This window comes from Oncorhynchus mykiss, chromosome 11 (assembly GCF_057628025.1).
Source record: "Oncorhynchus mykiss isolate SJ-2025 chromosome 11, ASM5762802v1, whole genome shotgun sequence".
NCBI lineage: Eukaryota > Metazoa > Chordata > Actinopteri > Salmoniformes > Salmonidae > Oncorhynchus > Oncorhynchus mykiss.
This window is the reverse complement of record NC_143032.1, coordinates 22,098,095-22,118,115: the sequence shown is the minus strand read 5'-3', so window position 1 is coordinate 22,118,115 and position 20,021 is coordinate 22,098,095. Positions and strand designations below refer to the sequence as shown.

Below are 20,021 nucleotides of genomic sequence, written 5' to 3'. Positions count from 1 at the left end.
TTATAACCATTTTTTACCAAAAAGATAAGATTTTCTTGGAGTATGCAGCATTACTAGTTATTGTTAATGTCTCTCTCGTGATAAACAATTACTTTTGGGGATTACGTAGATTACATTTTCGATTACATTTCATATTTTTAAAACTCTGCAACAGTTTTAAAGTCACCATTGGCATCATGGTGAAATCCCTGAGAGGTTTCTTTCCTCTATGGCAACTGAGTTAGGAAGGATGCCTGTATCTTTGTAGTGACTTGGTGTATTGATACCACATCAGAAGTGTAATTAATAACTTCACCATGCTCAAAGGGACATGTAGCGGAGTGGCACACACCTTCTACATTGTGCACCATTTTCCATATAACGCATAGCCCCTTGTTGGTTATCCCTTGCGTGTACTTATTATGCAAAAATATTTGCATATCTCATAGGTAAGTAAAGCAAGCTAGACTTGAACATGGGTTGCTGTTCTATTTTAGACTTTTATTGTCTGTAGACATCATGTGTGTGTCCTTTGGGAAACTGATGGACACACACACCATCAGTATACCTATTTTCCATCTAGTGTGGGCATGAAAGAATCTGTATTTATCTCTGCTTGCTGCCTCATCAACATTCCCTGCCGAGACAGACAATTCTAAACCCATAGGGGGGTGCTGGTGGTGGAGTCTGCAGGTTTCAATCCCAGCTCCAGCTTCTTCAGACCCCCCCCACCTCCTGACTCAACATTACCTCAGCCTCAGAGACCACCTCTGGGTTACTTAGAGCTGCAGAACCTGCCTGCTGAGCCTCCAGGCTCCAGCAGCTCTGAATTAATATGCAATATGAGGTGTTGAGAGGGTATTCACCTTGTAAAGGTCTCCTGGATGGATCTATCTATAACAGGTACATTCATTACATTACCATCACCTTCTGAGTCTCTGAGAGCGTTTCACATTCAGAAACCTACTTGGTAACCAGAGGTAGAGCCAAGTGAGGGAGATTCACTCATGGGTCTGAATTTAATAGGAGGCTAACGCCACAGAACATCCTGGAAAAGCAGTAACGAAACAGTGGATTTTTCTTTCATTTCGATGAAAAAAAGAAAGAAAAAAAATATTATTTGAGGTTCATTGTGAGTGTGTTCCTTCCCTTTCAGTTCGTCACGTCTGTATCAGGCTATTTATGCCGAGTGTTGAGAATCGGACACCATTCCAAGAGGGACCCATTTGGAACGCTGTTAAAAAGAGTTGATCCAGCTTAATGTTCCCTTTATTATGCTGGGATGATTCCAGAGAAAAGGGAGCTACAGAGCCAGACTATTATTTACAGCGTATTAGCCAGATGCAGAGAGGTTTTACTTAACACCACGCTGTGAAGTCTGCCATCTTGACTGTGTCCCAATACCTCACATCATAACACTGTCGTCTAGAGCACGCTCCTCCTCGCCTCCTCCCTGCCTCGCTGCTTCCTCACAGACACAGTGCCAGACTCCTAACCATTCCCGAGGGGCAGGGAGGAGGGAGAATGACCAAGTTTTAACTAAGTGTCCTGTGCAGAGGCCCGAAGCAGCAGTTTAGCAAGGAAACATATGTTTCCCTCTGGTACCTCCGGTCCACACTATAGCTGACCAATTAGCCATCAGAGAATGGAGCTGCTGTTGCTGTTTCAGTCTGATTCTTGGGATACGATAGATTATGTCTTTGTTTTCAGGAAGTACAGTAGCGGTGGAATGACGTTTCCTTGGACTCCCAATAAAGGAGCAGAAAATGAAAGAATTGCATATAATGCTGTAGATATATTGTAGCAAAACATTTCTGATTGTTCTTGGACAATCTCAAGCCATAGCAACAGACAGGGAATATCTCACACAGATATGAACATATTACATTGGACTGTCATGCTCATAGAGAGCTGTAGGGGACTAAATTAGTCTGGTGAGTAGACAAGGACTAGACGTGCAGTAAAGTACGGTACAGTACTCGCTGTACGTGGCCAACACATTAACATCATATTTACTTGGCTGTGTGAACCAAGCGAGAAAAGCTTATCTTCCTCGCAATGCTTTCTCACTTAGAGGAAAGAGAGGGAAAGGTTTTTGGATGGATGGTGATGGTGTCCTGACTGTATGGGGACATTGGCTGCACTACCCTCAGGGCTAATGCCCACAGTCCCCATGCTAAGGGTCAGGCCGGGTCACTTTACTGTCCCTTAGGCAAGATTCTACTTTGTGCTACTCAGAGCACGCTATGGATGTAGGGTTTCAGAACTTCACAGACAAAATTGCCTGTCTTGTTTGACTTTTTTTGTCTTTGAGAGTGGGAGTTTTTTTCCCACACTGTCTCAATCCCAATACTTCCCCCCCCCCCCCCCCCCCTTATCCCTCCCCTTCATTTTGGTGGGGGAGTGGCACTCAAAAACGGAGCAACTAGTGGTAGGGAGAGATAAATAACCCTGGGGTAAGGGACATCACCACATCACTCGTGCACATCAGAAGCCACCAATGGATAGATAGACTACCACGCAATTCATTGACGATGAGCCTTGTGTTTTTCACAGTGCCTGTACTGAGCAACAAATGAGAACAGCAAAACAATAATGTGCCTGTAATGTACCCGGCCTCTGGCTGAGGTTCAATGTGGAGTAGTACTAGAGCAGGGCTTTCATTCCATAATAGCAGTTTGACAGTTTGTCGCATTTCCTTCACTCAGTCACTTTCTGCAATTTCTTAAGGATTAATGATTAACCAGTGGAAGCATTGTAGAACAATTAAAATCACTGCTCTGAATTCAAATGTATACCAAATGTTTTAGGATCCATACACAGATTGGCTACATAGCTACACATCCATAGCATACACGTCTTTTTATCCTCCACTTCACAATAAGCAAGAAAATAGTTAGCTACGTTACTTCAGCTGCATTGCACTGCAAATATCTTCAATTGTTAACGTTAACAATCCTACAATAAAGAACAATGACAAGTGAATGACGTAAACAGCGAGGCAAGCTAACAAATTTGTACATTTCATTTGCAGTAAACTCTTTAACTAGATTATTTACATCCACTGGGTTACACAAGATGACAGGCTGGTTTGCTGGTTTTCTCCGGAGTCCCTAAAACATGAAACAAAAAAAATGACAATTCATACAAAAGAGCAACTGCCCATTTAGGAAGTTAAATGAATTGCCAGCAGGCTAATGTTAGCTAGTTAGCTAGCTTGTTAAATAGTGATTTAAAAAAAAAGTACTTCATGCAAAAATATGCATATTTGTTTGTCTCTACATTAACGAGCATATTCCTCTTAACTGTTTGTTTTTGCATGAATCGTTATAAAGTTATAATTACTTACAATTGCTTCCATTCTAGTATTTTTATTGGTCCATGCTATCAAGGATCCTACCCCATTGAAGTTTACATTTAAAATGGTTAGGTAAGGGTTATGGTTAAGGTTAGGATAAGGTTAGGGGTAGGGGGTTAAGGTCAGGGTTATGGTTTAGGGTAAGGGGGGGAGGGGTATTGGGATTGAGCCTAACGCTGTGTTGTTCAAAACAGAACTGAACTGTGCAAAAAAATACTTCAAAACCAACTATTCTCTGCAGCACAACTTAGCCCAGTCTGTGAGAAGGCATGTATTTATCGCTATTTGGAAACATTTATGAAATGTACCGAGGGAACATGAATCAATAGATGCACGTTGCTAACATAGGCTACAGAAGTGTGTGTGCGACTATCCTGAATTATTAAAGAGAAGGAGAAAAAAGGTGTTAATTAATAATTGAACAGTCTATTAACAGTCAACATGTCTTGCATACCTAAAGAATACCTGATTACTTCCTGTCAAAGACATGCAGTCCTCCTCCAGACGGTGTTCACCGGCAAATCAACCACAACCCTCCTGTGTTTTAGAATCTGCTTTGATGTCACCACGTCGCTCGCTCTCATAAAAATAAAAAAAAAACACTGCTTACATAGGCATCCATGTAATCAAGGACAGAATTGCCCAAGAGTGTGCATTTCTGTCCCATCTGGCCAAACAGATGTATGGAGCGATGCATTCTAGGTAAAAACATGCAAGCCTGGGAGTGTAAGAAAATAAATGTACGCTTGATAAGAAAACACGAGAGATAGCCGAGAAATCGTAAATTCATATCTTTGAGGTGAAATGGAGCTCTAATGCGAGTCTGGTTCCAATGGTATCGAACAACGTACTGAATAGGCTGTAGTGAAAGACTGAGGAGGTTACTATTGGCACATGCCACCGTGCAAAGGCCTGAACAGAATTTCAATAGGAATGCAGAGTTCAAATGCAATGAAATGTTACTGCATACAGCACTTCAAGTAATGAAAGGACTGATGTTTCAAATCCTATCTTTGCATCAAAACCATATGAAATTCAGCTGAACATGAAATTAACGCTTTCATTTTAGTTTAATCTAATTTAAAGTCCTCCCTTTTTTTAAATTTAATTTCAAGTGGAGGAGGTTTGTGGACAAATCAATGCATGCAATTAGACACACAGTGCCTACCAATTAGACGTTGTGCTAATGTACCAGAATGGATTTTTCTAAAAGGATGAGAGAGAGCAATACTGTCCAGCTAAACGTCTAGCCCGCCTGCCACAGTTGACAGACAGTAGGAGGAAGTCTAGAACACCACTGCACTTTTAGCCCAAAAATGCACCAATATCATTCCAGGAACTGCTTTGTTTCCAGCACCATAAGGAGGTGTATCTGTTACATATCCATGTCAACTTAGACTTGCTGCTTTAATTGAGCCAAATGACACACCAGATATGATAATGATGGATTTAGGATGTTATTTTAATCATGCTTTCTCTCACACACAGACACATGCACAGATGAATGCACGCACTGCAACACAGACAGAGAGACATGCACACACATGCTCTCTCTCTCTCTCTCCCTCTCTCCCTCCCTCCGTCCCCCGTAGGTGTCTTTAGCCATATTGCTATTTTCTTTCATTCCATCACGAGTCTGGACCAATAGTTTGAATATGGTCTCAGTCTTTTCAGACAGCAAGGCCCACTCCACTCCAGACATGATTGACACTTCAGAGTTTCCTCATAACGGCCTTCACTAGTCTAGTCTGCACCTGGGAGACAAAGAGACAGAACGACTTACTGTATTCACAGCAGAGAGAGAGAGAGAGAACTGAACACATTGGTAATGCTGCCACTGCCACCCACGTCTCAAACTGAAAAGCATTGATTTTGATTTTCATAACCTCAAGGTCAGTGTTGAGGAGAAACCTAAAGGATCTCATCTCCTCGGAGCTGCTCCCAGTCCGGCCTTTTTATTAAGAGGATAGAAACACTGCTTATGTTTGTTATTTAAATGAATACTGTGACGTTAGATTGTATGTGCACTCTAAACAGTTACAGTAGATATTGAAAAGGCTGAATTTCCAGATTCGTGTTCTCATATTGTACCCTGCAGTTCTCTGTCACGACTTCCGCCGAAGTCGGCTCCTCTCCTTGTTCGGGCTGCATTCGACGTCACCGGCTTTCTAGCCATCGCCGCTCCATTTTTCATATATCCATTTGTTTTGTCTTGTTTCATACACACCTCCTTTTCATTCCATAATCACACTACATGTACTTACACAGCCATAACATTCTCCTTATAGGCTTATGTTTCTCTTGCTGTTCAGAAGATACTGCCCATAATTGCATAGCTCTATACATTCAATATATTGTATAAACATTGTTAGGGAAAGGATGTCTGTCTATATAATTTCATTCCTTGACCTCAGATGATCTTGAATGAATAGTTCCCTATCTGAGTTTTTAAACAAACCAGGCTCTACCGTCAATAAGCCAGATGTCTGCTATCCTTCCAATTATCACCTGCATGCTAATTGGCCATTTCCATGTGGTGTCCACACATAGACTGCTGTGCGCCTAGTGTCCACACATAGCCTGTCCTGCACGCCTGGTAATATTATAGCATGTGACTTGAATATGCATGTATCTATTCCTCAGGGTGTGTCCTATGGTCCTATCAATTATGCTTATGCAATGTACAAATAACAAAAACGTGGGAGAGTGGGAAATGTGTGGACCCGGTGTCCAAGTAGGCTAAACATACAGTAGCTATGTGTGTGGAAAACATTTCATCACATGTAAGATATTTAACTTGTTTAGTATAGTTTGTAACTCCATTGAGTACTTGTTGCTGTATAACGTTAGTCCATTTGTTTGTGTAATTGGTCTTGGCTAGGTTAATGTTCCGGTCGGTGGCTCGCTAGCACTCACTCATGTGGTTGCTAGCATCGACATGAAAAGGGCCATGAGGGAAGCCCTACAACATTGTGTTTTTCTAAGGAGTGAGAACACTCGGGAGCAGGCACTGTTGAAAAGTCATCTTTAGACATGTACTTTTCTTAAATGTCGTTTTGTAATTTACTAAAACAACAGACAACAAGAAAATCGTGTTTGAAAAAGGTAAAGTATTTGCTGTGAGCCAATGGGGTAACCTAGGTAACCACAAGACGCAAAGTTCTACCTAATACCGACTGGGACTATTGTACATGGTGCTCCGTTACTCTTTTTTGTATCTTCATTAGCACGGTATACATCATCTTAATTTTACCTTCAAGACGCCACCAATTTGAAAAACTGAAAAAGTTGAGTGTGCTGATTTATTGGTGCATTGAACCATGTCACGTGCCATAGTTTAAAAACTAAAGGGCATTTCAACATTAACAGAGTGACACTGAGACTCTGTTTAAAATGTACTGTAACAGTCAAAAGTTTGGACTCACCTACTCATTCAAGGGTTTTTCTTTAGTTTTACTATTTTCTACATTGTAGAATAATAGTGAAGACATCAAAACTGTGAAATAACACATAATGAATCATGTAGTAACCAAAAAAGTGTTAAACAAATCTAAATATATTTACATTTGAGATTCTTCAAAGAAGCCACCCTTTGCCGTGATGACAGCTATGCACACTCTTGGCATTCTCTCAACCAGATTCATGAGGTAGTACCTGGAATGCATTTCAATTAACAGGTGTGCCTTGTTAAATGTTAAGTTATGGAATTTCTTTCCTTCTTAATGCATTTCAGCCAATCAATTGTGTTGTGGAAAGGTAGAAGATAGCCCTATTTGGTAAAAGACTAAGTCCATATTATGGCAAGAACAGTTCAAATCAGCAAAGAGAAACTACAGTCCGGCATTACATTAAGACATGACGGTCAGTCCATTCGGAAGAATTAAAGAACTTTGAACGTTGCTTCAAGTGCCGTCGCAAAAACCATCAAGCACTATGATGAAACTGGCTCTCATGAGGACCACCACAGGAAAGGAAGAGTTACCTCTGCTACAGAGGATAAGTTCATTAGAGTTACCAGCCTCAGAAATTGCAGCCCAAATAAATGCTTTACAGAGTTCAAGTATCATCAACTGTTCAGAGGAGACCTCTTGATTTGGGCTTTCATGGTCGAATTGTTGCAAAGAAACCACTACTAAAGGACGCCAATAAGAAGAATAGACTTGCTTGGGCCAAGAAACACGAGCATCCTTTGGTATGATGAGTCAAAACACAGTTCACTTTCATAGCAGCCACGTTTTATTCCTACACGCATCTGTACACTCTCTTCCTCTCACCTTGTCCCTTAGCTTGTGGACTTCAATGCACAACACATCAGGTGTATATGACCAGGCAAAAAAAACTTTCCAAGCCAAACCATATCATAACCGCTACACACAGCCTACATAATTGTCACTATATTAGCTAAAGTAACATCAATATAGCTAATAGAACTAACAAGTTAGTGAACCCTCTACAATCATGCAGTAACATTACAAAGTACAATCAGTAAGCAGTTTAGCACTCATAGCCAGCTAGCTAACACAGCAGCCATCTGTTTGAGCAGAGTTTTTGTGGGCTAAACTGAAACTGAAAAAAATAAAAGACAAAATATCTCTCGATTTCTCTCTTGCTTCTCCTTTATTTTGGAAGAAATGAATTTGTTAAAAACTGTTTAACTATTGTCTTTCTCTCTCTTGATGTCAACTACTGACCACATGTTATACACTGCAGTGATAGTTAGCTGTAGCTTATGCTTTCACTACTAGATTCATTCTCTGATCCTTTAATAGGGTGGACAACATGTCAGTTCATGCTGCAAGAGCTCTGATTGGACTTACTGTGTAAGTCTATGGAAGGGGGTGAGAACCATGAGCCTCCTGGGTTTTGTATTGAAGTCAATGTACCCAGAGAAGGACGGAAGCTAGCTGTCCTCCGGCTTCACCATGGTGCTACCCTACAGAGTTTTGTTTAGTGTACTGTAGACATTCCTTGCAAAGTAGTTTGTTTTAATAAATGATTTGGTGATGTGATTATACTTTGTGTAGTTTTATCTAAAGAGGATAACTTTTTAAATATTTTACAATTTTAATTTTTATGAAATTCACTGAGGAGGATGGTCCTCCCATTCCTCCTCCGAGGAGCCTCCACTGGTCTATGCCATATTGCATGTCTATCGTTTAAAAACCTAAGCTCAGGGCAATTATTTAAACCATCTGTGGCTATTTCTGTTTCAACAACTCAGAGCACTAAGCACTTCTCTTTAAGTGCACCATCATGATCTGTTCACTACAGTCCGTTTGGCGCACTTAAAACCTGATCAACCTTTTCTTTTACAGGATCTTTGATTAATGAGCAGTGTTGTCTTCACTTGACTTGGTGGTTAAGTGGTTAAGTGATATGGAGGCGGACGGGAAGAGTGGACGGCTTCACACAAGGCTTCTGCACATGTTGTATCAAAAGACTGAAACATGACTGTACATGTTGTTGTCGTCTATGTTGTTATGTGTCTTGTGTGCACCAATCTGTCACCACACATGAAGTTCCCTAAAGAGGATATAAAAGTTATTGGAATTGAATTTCAATGACTAACATACACACAACATACAGTAGAACATAACATGATTCATCTGGAAACCTGGGAGAACAGTAGTTAGTTGTAATGCATATATTACAACAATGTACAAGCATGTTGATATAATATGAAAAAAGGACAAGATGTGAGATGTCTAATAGCGTCCGTGAATAATCATGCATATTTCCAATTGTAGTCTAGATACAAATTATACTGAGGAGGAATTGTGATGCAGTCAGCATCTCTCTCTCCCTGCCTCCATGGTGTCTGTCATATTTGCAGGTTGTACTTAGTAATTTAATCTAATTGCAGTCTAATGTAACTGACACGAGGAAGGAGGGGAAGCAGGTCTTCGGGGAAAGGGGATGTAATTATTGAATTGATTCATGGGGCCATGATTGACGGGCCAAGATCCTGTCACAGCAACTGGTCAGGAGAATGAGTGGGAGGGGGAGGGTGAATGCGGGAGGGAGAGGGAGGGTGGGTGGGATAGGAGGGGCAGGGGCAGGGGATGATGGGGAAGGTGGGGAAAGGGTGGGGATGATGATGGAGGAGGGCTTATAGAAAGCGCTTCCACAACCTCCAATACTCCTCATCCAAACTGCTGCAAGACAAATTCGATATATTTGCGCTTGATAATATCTCTGATTATTGTGCTTGTGTGTATGTGTTTCCTATGGTTTTAGATATGCTTTCTCCTCTGTTTCAGATCCTAGACAGAAAAAAACATGGTTTGTGTGTGAGAACTGTGTTTGTCATTGAAACAGAGAGAACAATTGAAAACAATAATCAATGTTTTGTTTAAAAGGAAAAGCTGTTTAATGACAGACCACTGTTCGCTTATGTAACCCCGTTCTATGAAAGTAAAATATCAAAGTACTCTCCTATTGATCCCTGGAAATGATCGATAGTCGGCCATTGCATCCAAGTGTCTGTTACTCAGCATGCTAGTCTTCTGGAATGGGGGATCATGACACTGAGACTGATTGCTAGGACACTGGACCTGTGTGTGTGTGTGTGTGTGTGTGTGTGTGTGTGTGTGTGTGTGTGTGTGTGTGTGTGTGTGTGTGTGTGTGTGTGTGTGTGTGTGTGTGTGTGTGTGCGTGCGTGCGTGCGTGCGTGCGTGCGTGTGTGTGTGTGTGCGTACGTGTGTGTGTGAATGCGTGCATTCATTCCTGTATGTCTGTGTGTGTGTGGCTAGTGCTAAGGCAGGTGACAGGTCTGGTCATGCTGACAGCAGTCAGGCTACTCCTAGGGGACTGTACAGACTGACAGCAGCTGCCCAAAAAGAAGCACCACATCCTGTTTTCCAGTACAAAGAGCCTGCTCACTCTTGCTACCTTTCTCTCTCTCTCTCTCTCTCTCTCTCTCTCTCTCTCTCTCTCTCTCTCTCTCTCTCTCTCTCTCTCTCTCTCTCTTTCTGTCTATCTCATTCTCTCTCTGTCTGTCTCTCCCTCCCTGTTTTTATATTCTGAAACCTTAACACCTGCCTCTCTTTCTCTCAAAACACACATGCCAAACAGAAAACACATTCACAGTGACATCTAAATACAGGCATGTGCTATACATGGTCATCACCACAACTCCAGCAGACTGTACATACACACAAACCAGATATACTCACACACTCAGTCCTCTTCTTCCTTCTTGCTGTCTGTCTCAGCATGATGTAACGAGTCCTTCACAAACAACTTCTTGAGCTTGAAAAGAAGAAGAAAATAAAGATCAGCTTTGGGCGGGTAGGTTATCGATTTTTCCAAAGTGATTTGGTTTTCTCTAGCTGTACTCATGGTTGACCAACCATCAGCTCCCTTGCTTTTCTCTCCCATCTCCCTGCTTTAACATCTCTGAAATTTTCCAACATGTTTCAGGCCCAGTGAACACAATGCCTTCCCTCCTGGCAGTCCATCAGACTCACCAATCAGACTCCAGTGAGCCCGTGGTTTAGATCAGCAAACAGCGATAGAAAACTTTAATTAAAGGAGATCAGGTGCTCACATCTGAGCAAACGTGTTTTTTTTATCCTCCAATAATTTGAGATTGGGAAATTACATGATATAACAAGGGTGATTTTATGCAAACACGTGTGTTATCTTAGTGTGTGTGTCTGTGAGAGAGAGAGTGAGCAGGAAGAAAGCAAGATAGACAACACTGCTACCCATGATAGGAACTGTACAAGGTGACTTCATCACAAACAAGAGAAGCAGCACATGCAGGCAAACCGAAGGTGAAGAAAAAAGTACAGCTTGTCAGACCAAAAGCTGCTTTGTAGCTACTCCTCTGTCTCTAGAGAGACAGGCGATGATGATGTGTTGTCATTTTGTTAAGGTTAAAGGGAATTCATGTCATCCATCATATTGGGGGATGTGGTGAGGTTGTGATTGGCCCCGGCATGGGACCAGCCAGGCTACCTGTGTATGTGTGTGTGCAGGGGGGGGGGGGGGGGGGGGGGGGGGCTACCTGCAACTGTGAGGGGAGGGGAGGCCAGATAGACACACTGGTTACGTCCCCCTGCTCAGACGTTGCATGTTTCAACCAATGGTTGCATGCCACATCATCAACTGTACCGTCGGGTACCAGATTGCTATAACATATGATGTGGTTAGCTGATACGTAAAATAAATTCACATTTTTCATCGCATTGTCCTAAGTATTAATTTGAAAGGAATCCTGGAAAACCCAACAACCTGGCAGCTCTCTCCTCTTCATCTTAGTGAAATGGAATACAGCTCCTGCTAATTCTCCAACTAGCGCTAGCCAAGGATATCTGGAAGGACCTGGGAAAGTCACAGAAGATTCACTGGAAGAGGAGAACAGTGACATAAACATGTGTTCTACCTGCCATAATTTTTGGGGTGGAGAGCTTAGAACTATTTGTGGACATGCTTTAGACTATAATTGGCCTTCCCCACAGCAAAGCATGTCCTGATGGAGCACATGTGGGCCTATGATGCCCACTGCATCGTAATTTCACAAAATGTGTATTGTTTTTCTTTTATAAGGCACCATAATGCCTTGTTCAAAATATCTGGGAACTCGGAACTCGAACTTGCACAGTGCATTTAAGAAAATTAGGAACATGGGGGAAAAACCAAGCTCAAACTGGGAAAAATCATTTTGAAAGGTCCGCCAACTTGGAATTCCAACTTGGATTTAAGAAAATTAGGAACATGGGGAAAAACCAAGCTCAAACTGGGAAAAATCATTTTGAAAGGTCCGCCAACTTGGAATTCCAACTTGGAATGGGCCTCTTTGGGAGCATGGGTCTCTCCGACTTTCCGACTTCAAGACCACTGACGTCATTATTTGACCTCTTATTTTTCCAAGTTCGCAGTTTTCTTGAAAGCACCATAAGATATAAGATGATGAGGAGTGAGGAAAATTGGGATGATAGTTTTCTTTAATGCTGCATTTGATATGGATGGTTGTGGTTGTGCAAATTCAGTAGTTACATATTTTTCATGATCAAACAGGTTTGTCACTATTCTTCAAGATTATATTTGATGTCCTGCTACTCATGTCATCCATTGATCAATCGGTGAATGATGCCGCGTTCAAATCAACTGGGACATCGGAAAAATACGAGCGCCCAATCATGACGTCAGTGATCCTCAGGTCGAAAAGTTGGAGCTCTAGAAAGATGCCCGAGTTGAAATTCTGAATTGGATGACCGTTTCCCAGTCGGAGCTTGTTTTTTTTCCGAGTTCCCAGTTGTTTTGAACGCATTGAAGTCAGAGTTTCCGAGTTCTGAGCTCACAGATCGTTTGAACGCGGCATCAAACAACGCATTGCGACCACTGTCATTTGATGGTTCACTTTTTACTCCTGGGAAATGTAGTTCTTTAAAAACAAATAGCTAGCAAATCTACGAATTCGACTGCTTCTAAAACGACAAAGACCAAGGTGCAACCCGTTTCCTCTTTCCGGAAGTATAATGCACTGACGTTCCAACGTGATAACAAGAATCTGAGGGCAAGCGAAATGTCCCACTTCACAAAGAAAAGGAAATTAGACAAAAATGTGCAGGATAACCTGTACTTTGACAGCTATTCTGATGTTACCATTCACGAGGAAATGATTGCAGACACTGTCCGGACGAACACGTACAGGACAGGGATACTGAGGAACAGCAGTTTGATCCAAGGGAAAGTAGTGTTGGATGTCGGGGCAGGAACCGGCGTTCTAAGCATATTTTGCGCCCAAGCCGGGGCCAGGAAAGTTTACGCGGTGGAGGCTAGTTCAATCGCTGATCAAGCTGTTAAAATCGTTAAACACAACAAGATGGAAGACATAATCGATGTGATTAAAGGGACTCTGGAGACAATCGATTTGCCGGAGCAGGTGGACGTGATAGTAAGCGAGTGGATGGGGTACGCGCTGCTTCACGAATCTATGCTGAATTCTGTCCTCTTCGCCCGCGACAAATGGCTTAAAGCCGGCGGCCTTATTTTGCCTTCCAAGGCCGAACTGTACATTGCACCCATCAATGACTTCGTGGTGGAGGACCGGCTAAGTTTCTGGTCAACTGTGAAGGACCAGTATGACGTGGACATGTCGTGCATGTCTGACTTCGCCAGGAAATGCATCATGAGCAATGACATCACCGTGAACTTGGTGACGGTAGAGGACGTGCTCTCCCACCCCTCCAAATTCGCCGAGTTGGATCTGTACTCGGTTACCACGGAGCAGCTGAAATCCGTGAAGGGGGCATTCAAGTGCGAGTGTTTCGGTTCGTCTGCCGTGAACGCGCTCTGCGTGTGGTTCACGGTGACCTTTCCCGGTGGCGAGGAGAAGCCCCTGGTTCTCTCCACATCTCCGTTCAAACCGGAGACGCACTGGAAGCAGGCAGTGTTGTATCTGGATGAAGCAGTGAATGTTAGACAAGACACCACAGTGGTGGGCGAGGTCAACATGTCTCCCTCAGAGGACAGTTCCAGACATATATGCATCCACGTGGACTACACTATAGGAGAACTCAAAAAACAGTCCAAGACCTTTTCCATCCCAGATTGTTATTCAGGAGAGGCTCAACAATAATGTTTAGACCTAATCTTTGACAGTTTAAGCAGTGTCAACCTTACATTAACCTGGTTTAGCAGCAGAGGGACACTTGGCAATTAATTGTTGGCCGAGGCCTAAGTTGTAATAATGGAAAGAATCCCACTATTGTTGTGTAGTTTATGCTACAGAGTTTCCTGATGTCTTTGAACTTGTGAAGGAGAGCCAATGTGTTGTGATAATTGATCTGAATTAAATACTTAAGTGGATGGAATGAAATAAATACATTTAACAAATAAGCTCTCAATTGAAATGGTATGCAACTCACTTTTTCTCATATTTATATGGGGAAAAAACATGTTTTTGCTTACACTATGAGTGGGTCTTACAGTAGAAGCAAGGTAACAAGGTCAGGGCAATATACAGTGGGGAGAACAAGTATTTGATACACTGCCGACTTTGTTGGTTTTCCTACTTATAAAGCATGTAGAGGTCTGTAATTTTTATCATAGGTACACTTCAACTGTGAGAGACGGAATCTAAAACAAAAATCCAGAAAATCACAGTGTATGATTTTTAAGTAATTCATTTGCATTTTATTGCATATCCCTACATGGCCCCTGAACCCAAGTCATATTTTACCTGATTGTTATTGAAATGGTTGTCCATAACTAGTTTAATAGATTCACCCACTCATTCACTGAAGGCTACTTTGAAAAACTCTAGGCCTCCCTGATGTATATTACCCTAACAAGACTGCTATGCAGCTCAGGTGAGGACAAATGTCTAGCATTCTCTGGCATTTACATTTTCATTCCAGTTGGACTCTAACCATTAGCTTACAGTAAGGTGATCATCTCTGATAGAATAATGTGCATGTTAAAAGTATGGCAAACCTGTTTTTCTCTTTATGATACTATGCGGTGTGAGACAGGAGGTGCATGGAACGGGTAACATTTTAATAAGAAAAATAGGATATACAGTTAGGCTGTTATTTGGTAGTCTTTATTGACTCTCATAGTTAAATGTGACTTCACAGCAACATTTTTTCTCAAATTCACTTAGTTGCCACAGGTGTCTTCTAACCTGCCAATGCCTAGTAGACAGACTAAAGGCAGAAACACAGATATTGGAAATGTTAAGTGCAGTATTAGCTTCCAGATGCTCCTGAACTCCGTATCAAACTGCAGCATGCACAGTCACTCTTCTCTGCTCAACGCTCTACTCATTCTAACCCATCCTTGCCTTGAATCATTTGAAAACAAATAGAAAGGGCGTAGAAACATTCAATTGTTTTATTTGTCTTGTAAGGAGGATCAATAGAAAATGTGCTTAATCTAACTCATTGTTGGAGTCATTGTTATAGTGGGGATGTGTGAGAGGAGAATCCACTATGTTAGAGCTTATGGGTATGCAACAACTAGTCTTTCCAAAGGTCCTTGGTCCTCTGTCTCTGTTACTATGTCTTCTGCAGTCTGAGAAACACAAAGGCTCGTCTGACAGCAGCTGATGAGGATAACCACTGTTATGAGAGAACAATGTGAGTCAGTAGAAGTACCATAAAATGAACATTTGACATTATGTTACATTCCCCATTATAACTCCACAGACTGAGGAGGAAGGAGGGTGCTATGAAAGTGTGAAACAGCTGAGAAAGAGAGATAGATTAAGATTGGAAAAGCCTCTCCATGGACCGAGGTATGTGTTATTAAAAAGCTAAATGCATTCTATATGTGAGAAGACTATCTATATTTTATGCATTGTTTTATAGTTAATGAATTTCATCGTAGGCCAATGTGTCTATGAGGGATCTTTTTAGCCCGATACAACATCCCTGACTGGATTCACATTAGAACTGGTCTGCGTCCAAAGTGGTTAGAGCGTTGGGCCAGTAACCGCAAGGTTGCTGGATCAAATCCCAGAGCTAACAAGGTACAAATCTTTCGTTCTGCCTTGCCCCGGAGCAAGGCAGTTAACCCACTGTTCCCCGGGCGCCGAAAACGTGGATGTCGATTAAGGCAGACCCCCACACCTCTCTGATTCAGATTGGTTGGGTGAAATGCGGAAGACACATTTCAGTTGAATACATTGCTGGACAACTGACTAGGTACCCCCCTTTCCCAAATGGCTCCCTATACAATGCAGTTATTTTGGTCAGAGCCCTATGGGCCCTGGCCAAAAGTAGGGCACTATATAGGGAACAGGGTGCCATTTGGAATGGACCCCTGATCACCATCTCCTATTTGTGCCTGGTATGCTAATGCCCTACAATATATAAACCAATAGGAATCATTTTCCACCAGCCAGTTATAGTAACCAATATTTTGACAAATTGGAAACATGTTATTTACAAAAACGTAATTTAGAAGAGCAATTCCCTGAGCTGTGCGTTAGTCTCCCTACAGCCCTGGAGAAATCATCTGTCATCATTATCATTAGCAGCCCTGGATGTAAGCCTTTTTATAGACAGGGATATTACAAGCTACCTTGTACCACTAATCTCTATCATGCATTTAGCCTACACCTTTTTTCTCTCACACCGACACTACTGCCCTTCTTTTATTGTCTATTCTTTTAAATAGTGTAATAAGGCTAGGTTTCAATCACTCCATCACTCTTCCTTTTTCTACAGGATTATCTCTATTATACAGTTACTGAACACCTTTTTCTACTGAATTATCTCTGTTATACAGTTACTGAACACCTTTTTCTACTGGATTATCTCTATTATACAGTTACTGAACACCTTTTTCTACAGGATTATCTCTATTATACAGTTACTGAACACCTTTTTCTACTGGATTATCTCTATTATACAGTTACTGAACACCTTTTTCTACTGGATTATCTCTATTATACAGTTACTGAACACCTTTTTCTACAGGATTATCTCTATTATACAGTTACTGAACACCTTTTTCTACTGGATTATCTCTATTATACAGTTACTGAACACCTTTTTTCTACAGGATTATCTCTATTATACAGTTACTGAACACCTTTTTCTACTGGATTATCTCTATTATACAGTTACTGAACACCTTTTTCTACTGAATTATCTCTGTTATACAGTTACTGAACACCTTTTTCTACTGAATTATCTCTGTTATACAGTTACTGAACACCTTTTTCTACTGAATTATCTCTGTTATACAGTTACTGAACACCTTTTTCTACTGAATTATCTCTGTTATACAGTTACTGAACACCTTTTTCTACAGGATTATCTCTATTATACAGTTACTGAACACCTTTTTCTACTGGATTATCTCTATTATACAGTTACTGAACACCTTTTTCTACAGGATTATCTCTATTATACAGTTACTGAACACCTTTTTCTACTGGATTATCTCTATTATACAGTTACTGAACACCTTTTTCTACTGGATTATCTCTATTATACAGTTACTGAACACCTTTCTCTCACACCTATACTGTTCCATTGTATTATTTCTGCTTTACGATAAGGCTACATTTCAATCATTATTTTGTACACAAACATTGATGCACACAGTAAAGCTGTTCAAATACTATGGTGTGTTCCCATTTATCTGTTTATCCCCAGCCCATGAATGTGACTGACTTCACATTCAAATCCTCAGCTGGAATTGTGTGTGTGTGTGTGTGTGTGTGTGTGTGTGTGTGTGTATGTGTGTGTGTGTGTGTGTGTGTGTGTGTGTGTGTCAGAAATGCATCCAACTGAATGCAGTGAGGCATGACTGCATGAACGGACACAACACATCACAACAGGGACAGAGTTGTTTGGTGCTGTTAAGTAAATCCCGAACAGGATGGCCAAATCACAATCAGCCTACGGCAGGAGGCGAGGCAGACGGGTTTCGCCTGTGTGTGAAGTACAAATCCACCAAACTGTGTGGTGCCTGTGTGGTTCTAATCCCTTTTCAATCATGAACTTTATGGATTACGCTCCTATGTAATTCTTCTCAGGTATAGTTTTTCTTTTTTTCTTATTTTTGACTTATTATGATATTTCAATTTGGGGAGTTAAGTTGTGGGCTTAAAGCACCATGCAGGATAAGTAGAGGACTGTAGAACACAGATTGATGAAAGGTCTTTAGCCAGGTCATGGGCGTAATGTTCTCTTATAAGAATACATATAATAAGTAGTAATAGAACTATTGCTGGGCTTACAGTTGACATATTATGGTATCCTGACCATCCCACTGCTGACACCTATGTAGCAAATCCAGGGTTTTTGTTTGACTGGGACTCAAACCGAGGCCTATTTTGTTCCACTGCTTGTAACACTTCCTGATGATCAGTCTTTATTGTTTTGTTTTTCAAGAAAAATGTGTGTTGTGAAACCTGGTGTGAATGTATTGTAATGTTTTGAAAATGGTATAACTGCCTTAATTTTGCTGGACCCCAGGAAGAGTAGCTGCTGCCTTGGCAGCAGTTAATGGGGGTTCATAATTAATACAAATACACACACTGCCTCCCACTTGCTTGCCGACCAGATGAAGGCAACAGTACACTCTATTGAACCAAGGTCAAATCCAATACAGTGATGGGCAAAAATGTCTGTAGACATCCATTTTCTAATCATCATCCAATATATGACAGCACAGCATCCACAGAAAGGCACACATACACACACACTGACAGAGGTGGATGACAAATAATGGAGCGTGAGGCACGTGATTGCCGGTCTGTGTCAATTGCAGTGCCAACTATCGAACCTCGACATAGATTTTAAAACACTGTGCTGAATGGGGGGAGGGGGGTGGGGGGCTGGGGGATAGTAAACATAGATGGTGCAGAAGCTTTTCAATCAAAGAAGGAAAGGGGCCAGTGGATCACAATTTGTTTTTACAATCCATCCGACCACAATACATTTGATGTCTAGTTCAAGTACCATTTTTATCCCTCTGTCAGTGGGATGATTTACAGGTAATTGTTTAATAGCTGTTAGATATTACAACCTGTGTAGAAGGAGAGGTTATTGTAAGACCACAAGTCCTCTGACCAAGGAAGACTATAACTAAAGTAAGGGCCTTAAATGCTTCCTGTTCAGGTCACCTAGTTAGTGTATACTGACCCTGAGGCATTTTTTTAAAATAGACTAACATTTGTCTTTCTTCTCTTCTTCAGAGTTGTGGTGATGCAGTGAGAATAATTGTACTTTTTGATAGATATTCAGTCTACAACATCTGTATTTTTATCCATTCTGTCCTCGGGGGTGGCTAAGTGGACAAACAAACTAGGCATTACAGGAAAAGAGAGTAGCATGAAATGGGCTGTTTTATTCCAATGCTGGTATTGTGTGGTTTGTGATGGTATGTTCGTGTCAGATGAGTTGCCCTTGGGCGAGTCGCGTGAGGATCTGTCCACGTGCTGAAAGGTATATTAAGATTCAAAATACCTCTCCATGCATTGAGGTCTGAGTTATTAAAAAGCTAAATGCATTCTATTTGTGAGAAGATGATCCCTATAGTATTCAACAGCGCTTTGTCACGTAAGGAGCTGTCCACCACCTGAAATGAGCGGTGCTGCCCAGTTAACGTGTGACGAGCTGTCCAGCTCCAGAAAAGAGCAGTGCTGCCCAGTTAACACGCGAGGAGCTGTCTATGGTGCTGAAGCCAGTGCCCAGTTGACGCATCTACATAGAGCTATATACTTTCTCTGATCTTTTTCTTTTGAAGTGCACGTGTAATGTATTTTGAGCAGAGTAAATTACACTAACACAATTTGATAATAATTGTTCTCCATGTTAGGATTGGGATGATGCTTAATTTAAATACATTTCTTGCTATGTCAAAGCAAAAATAGCCCATGTGACTGGCTGGCTTCCATCTTTGTTTGCTAAAAAGGACTCTGACAGACCCTCAGATGCAATGTTGTTATACTTTCCACAATGTCATGTGATTGTCACGTGTTAGATATTTTCTACTATCAATCTGTTTTCTGTAGCCTTATCTTTTCACTTGAAATGATTTACTAAACTTAGTTGTGACATTGCATGACTTATTATATGACTATTAAAGGCAAACTAAAGTATACCCATAACAAATTATTTTATATCAGTTAAACACTATGTTTCCACTACTGAAAGATGCTTGAAATGCGTGTGTCTCGGTAGACAAGATCATTTACTATATGTCAGTATGCTGC

At 41.3% G+C, this 20,021-nt stretch overlaps 1 protein-coding gene across 1 annotated transcript; it reads left to right on the top strand.

Annotated features, from left to right (window-relative positions):
- Nucleotides 1-12,807: 12,807 nt before the first annotated feature.
- Nucleotides 12,808-14,182, top strand: prmt6 (protein arginine methyltransferase 6). Its single transcript, XM_021620490.3, has one exon. It carries the CDS (start codon nt 12,870-12,872, stop codon nt 13,923-13,925), a length of 1,056 nt encoding a protein of 351 aa, XP_021476165.1. The 5' UTR covers nt 12,808-12,869; the 3' UTR covers nt 13,926-14,182.
- Nucleotides 14,183-20,021: the final 5,839 nt, after the last annotated feature.

Coding starts and splice junctions, on each gene's coding strand:
- prmt6 (XM_021620490.3), top strand. CDS start 12,870: ATGTCCCACTTCACAAAGAAAAGGAAATTAGACAAAAATGTGCAGGAT.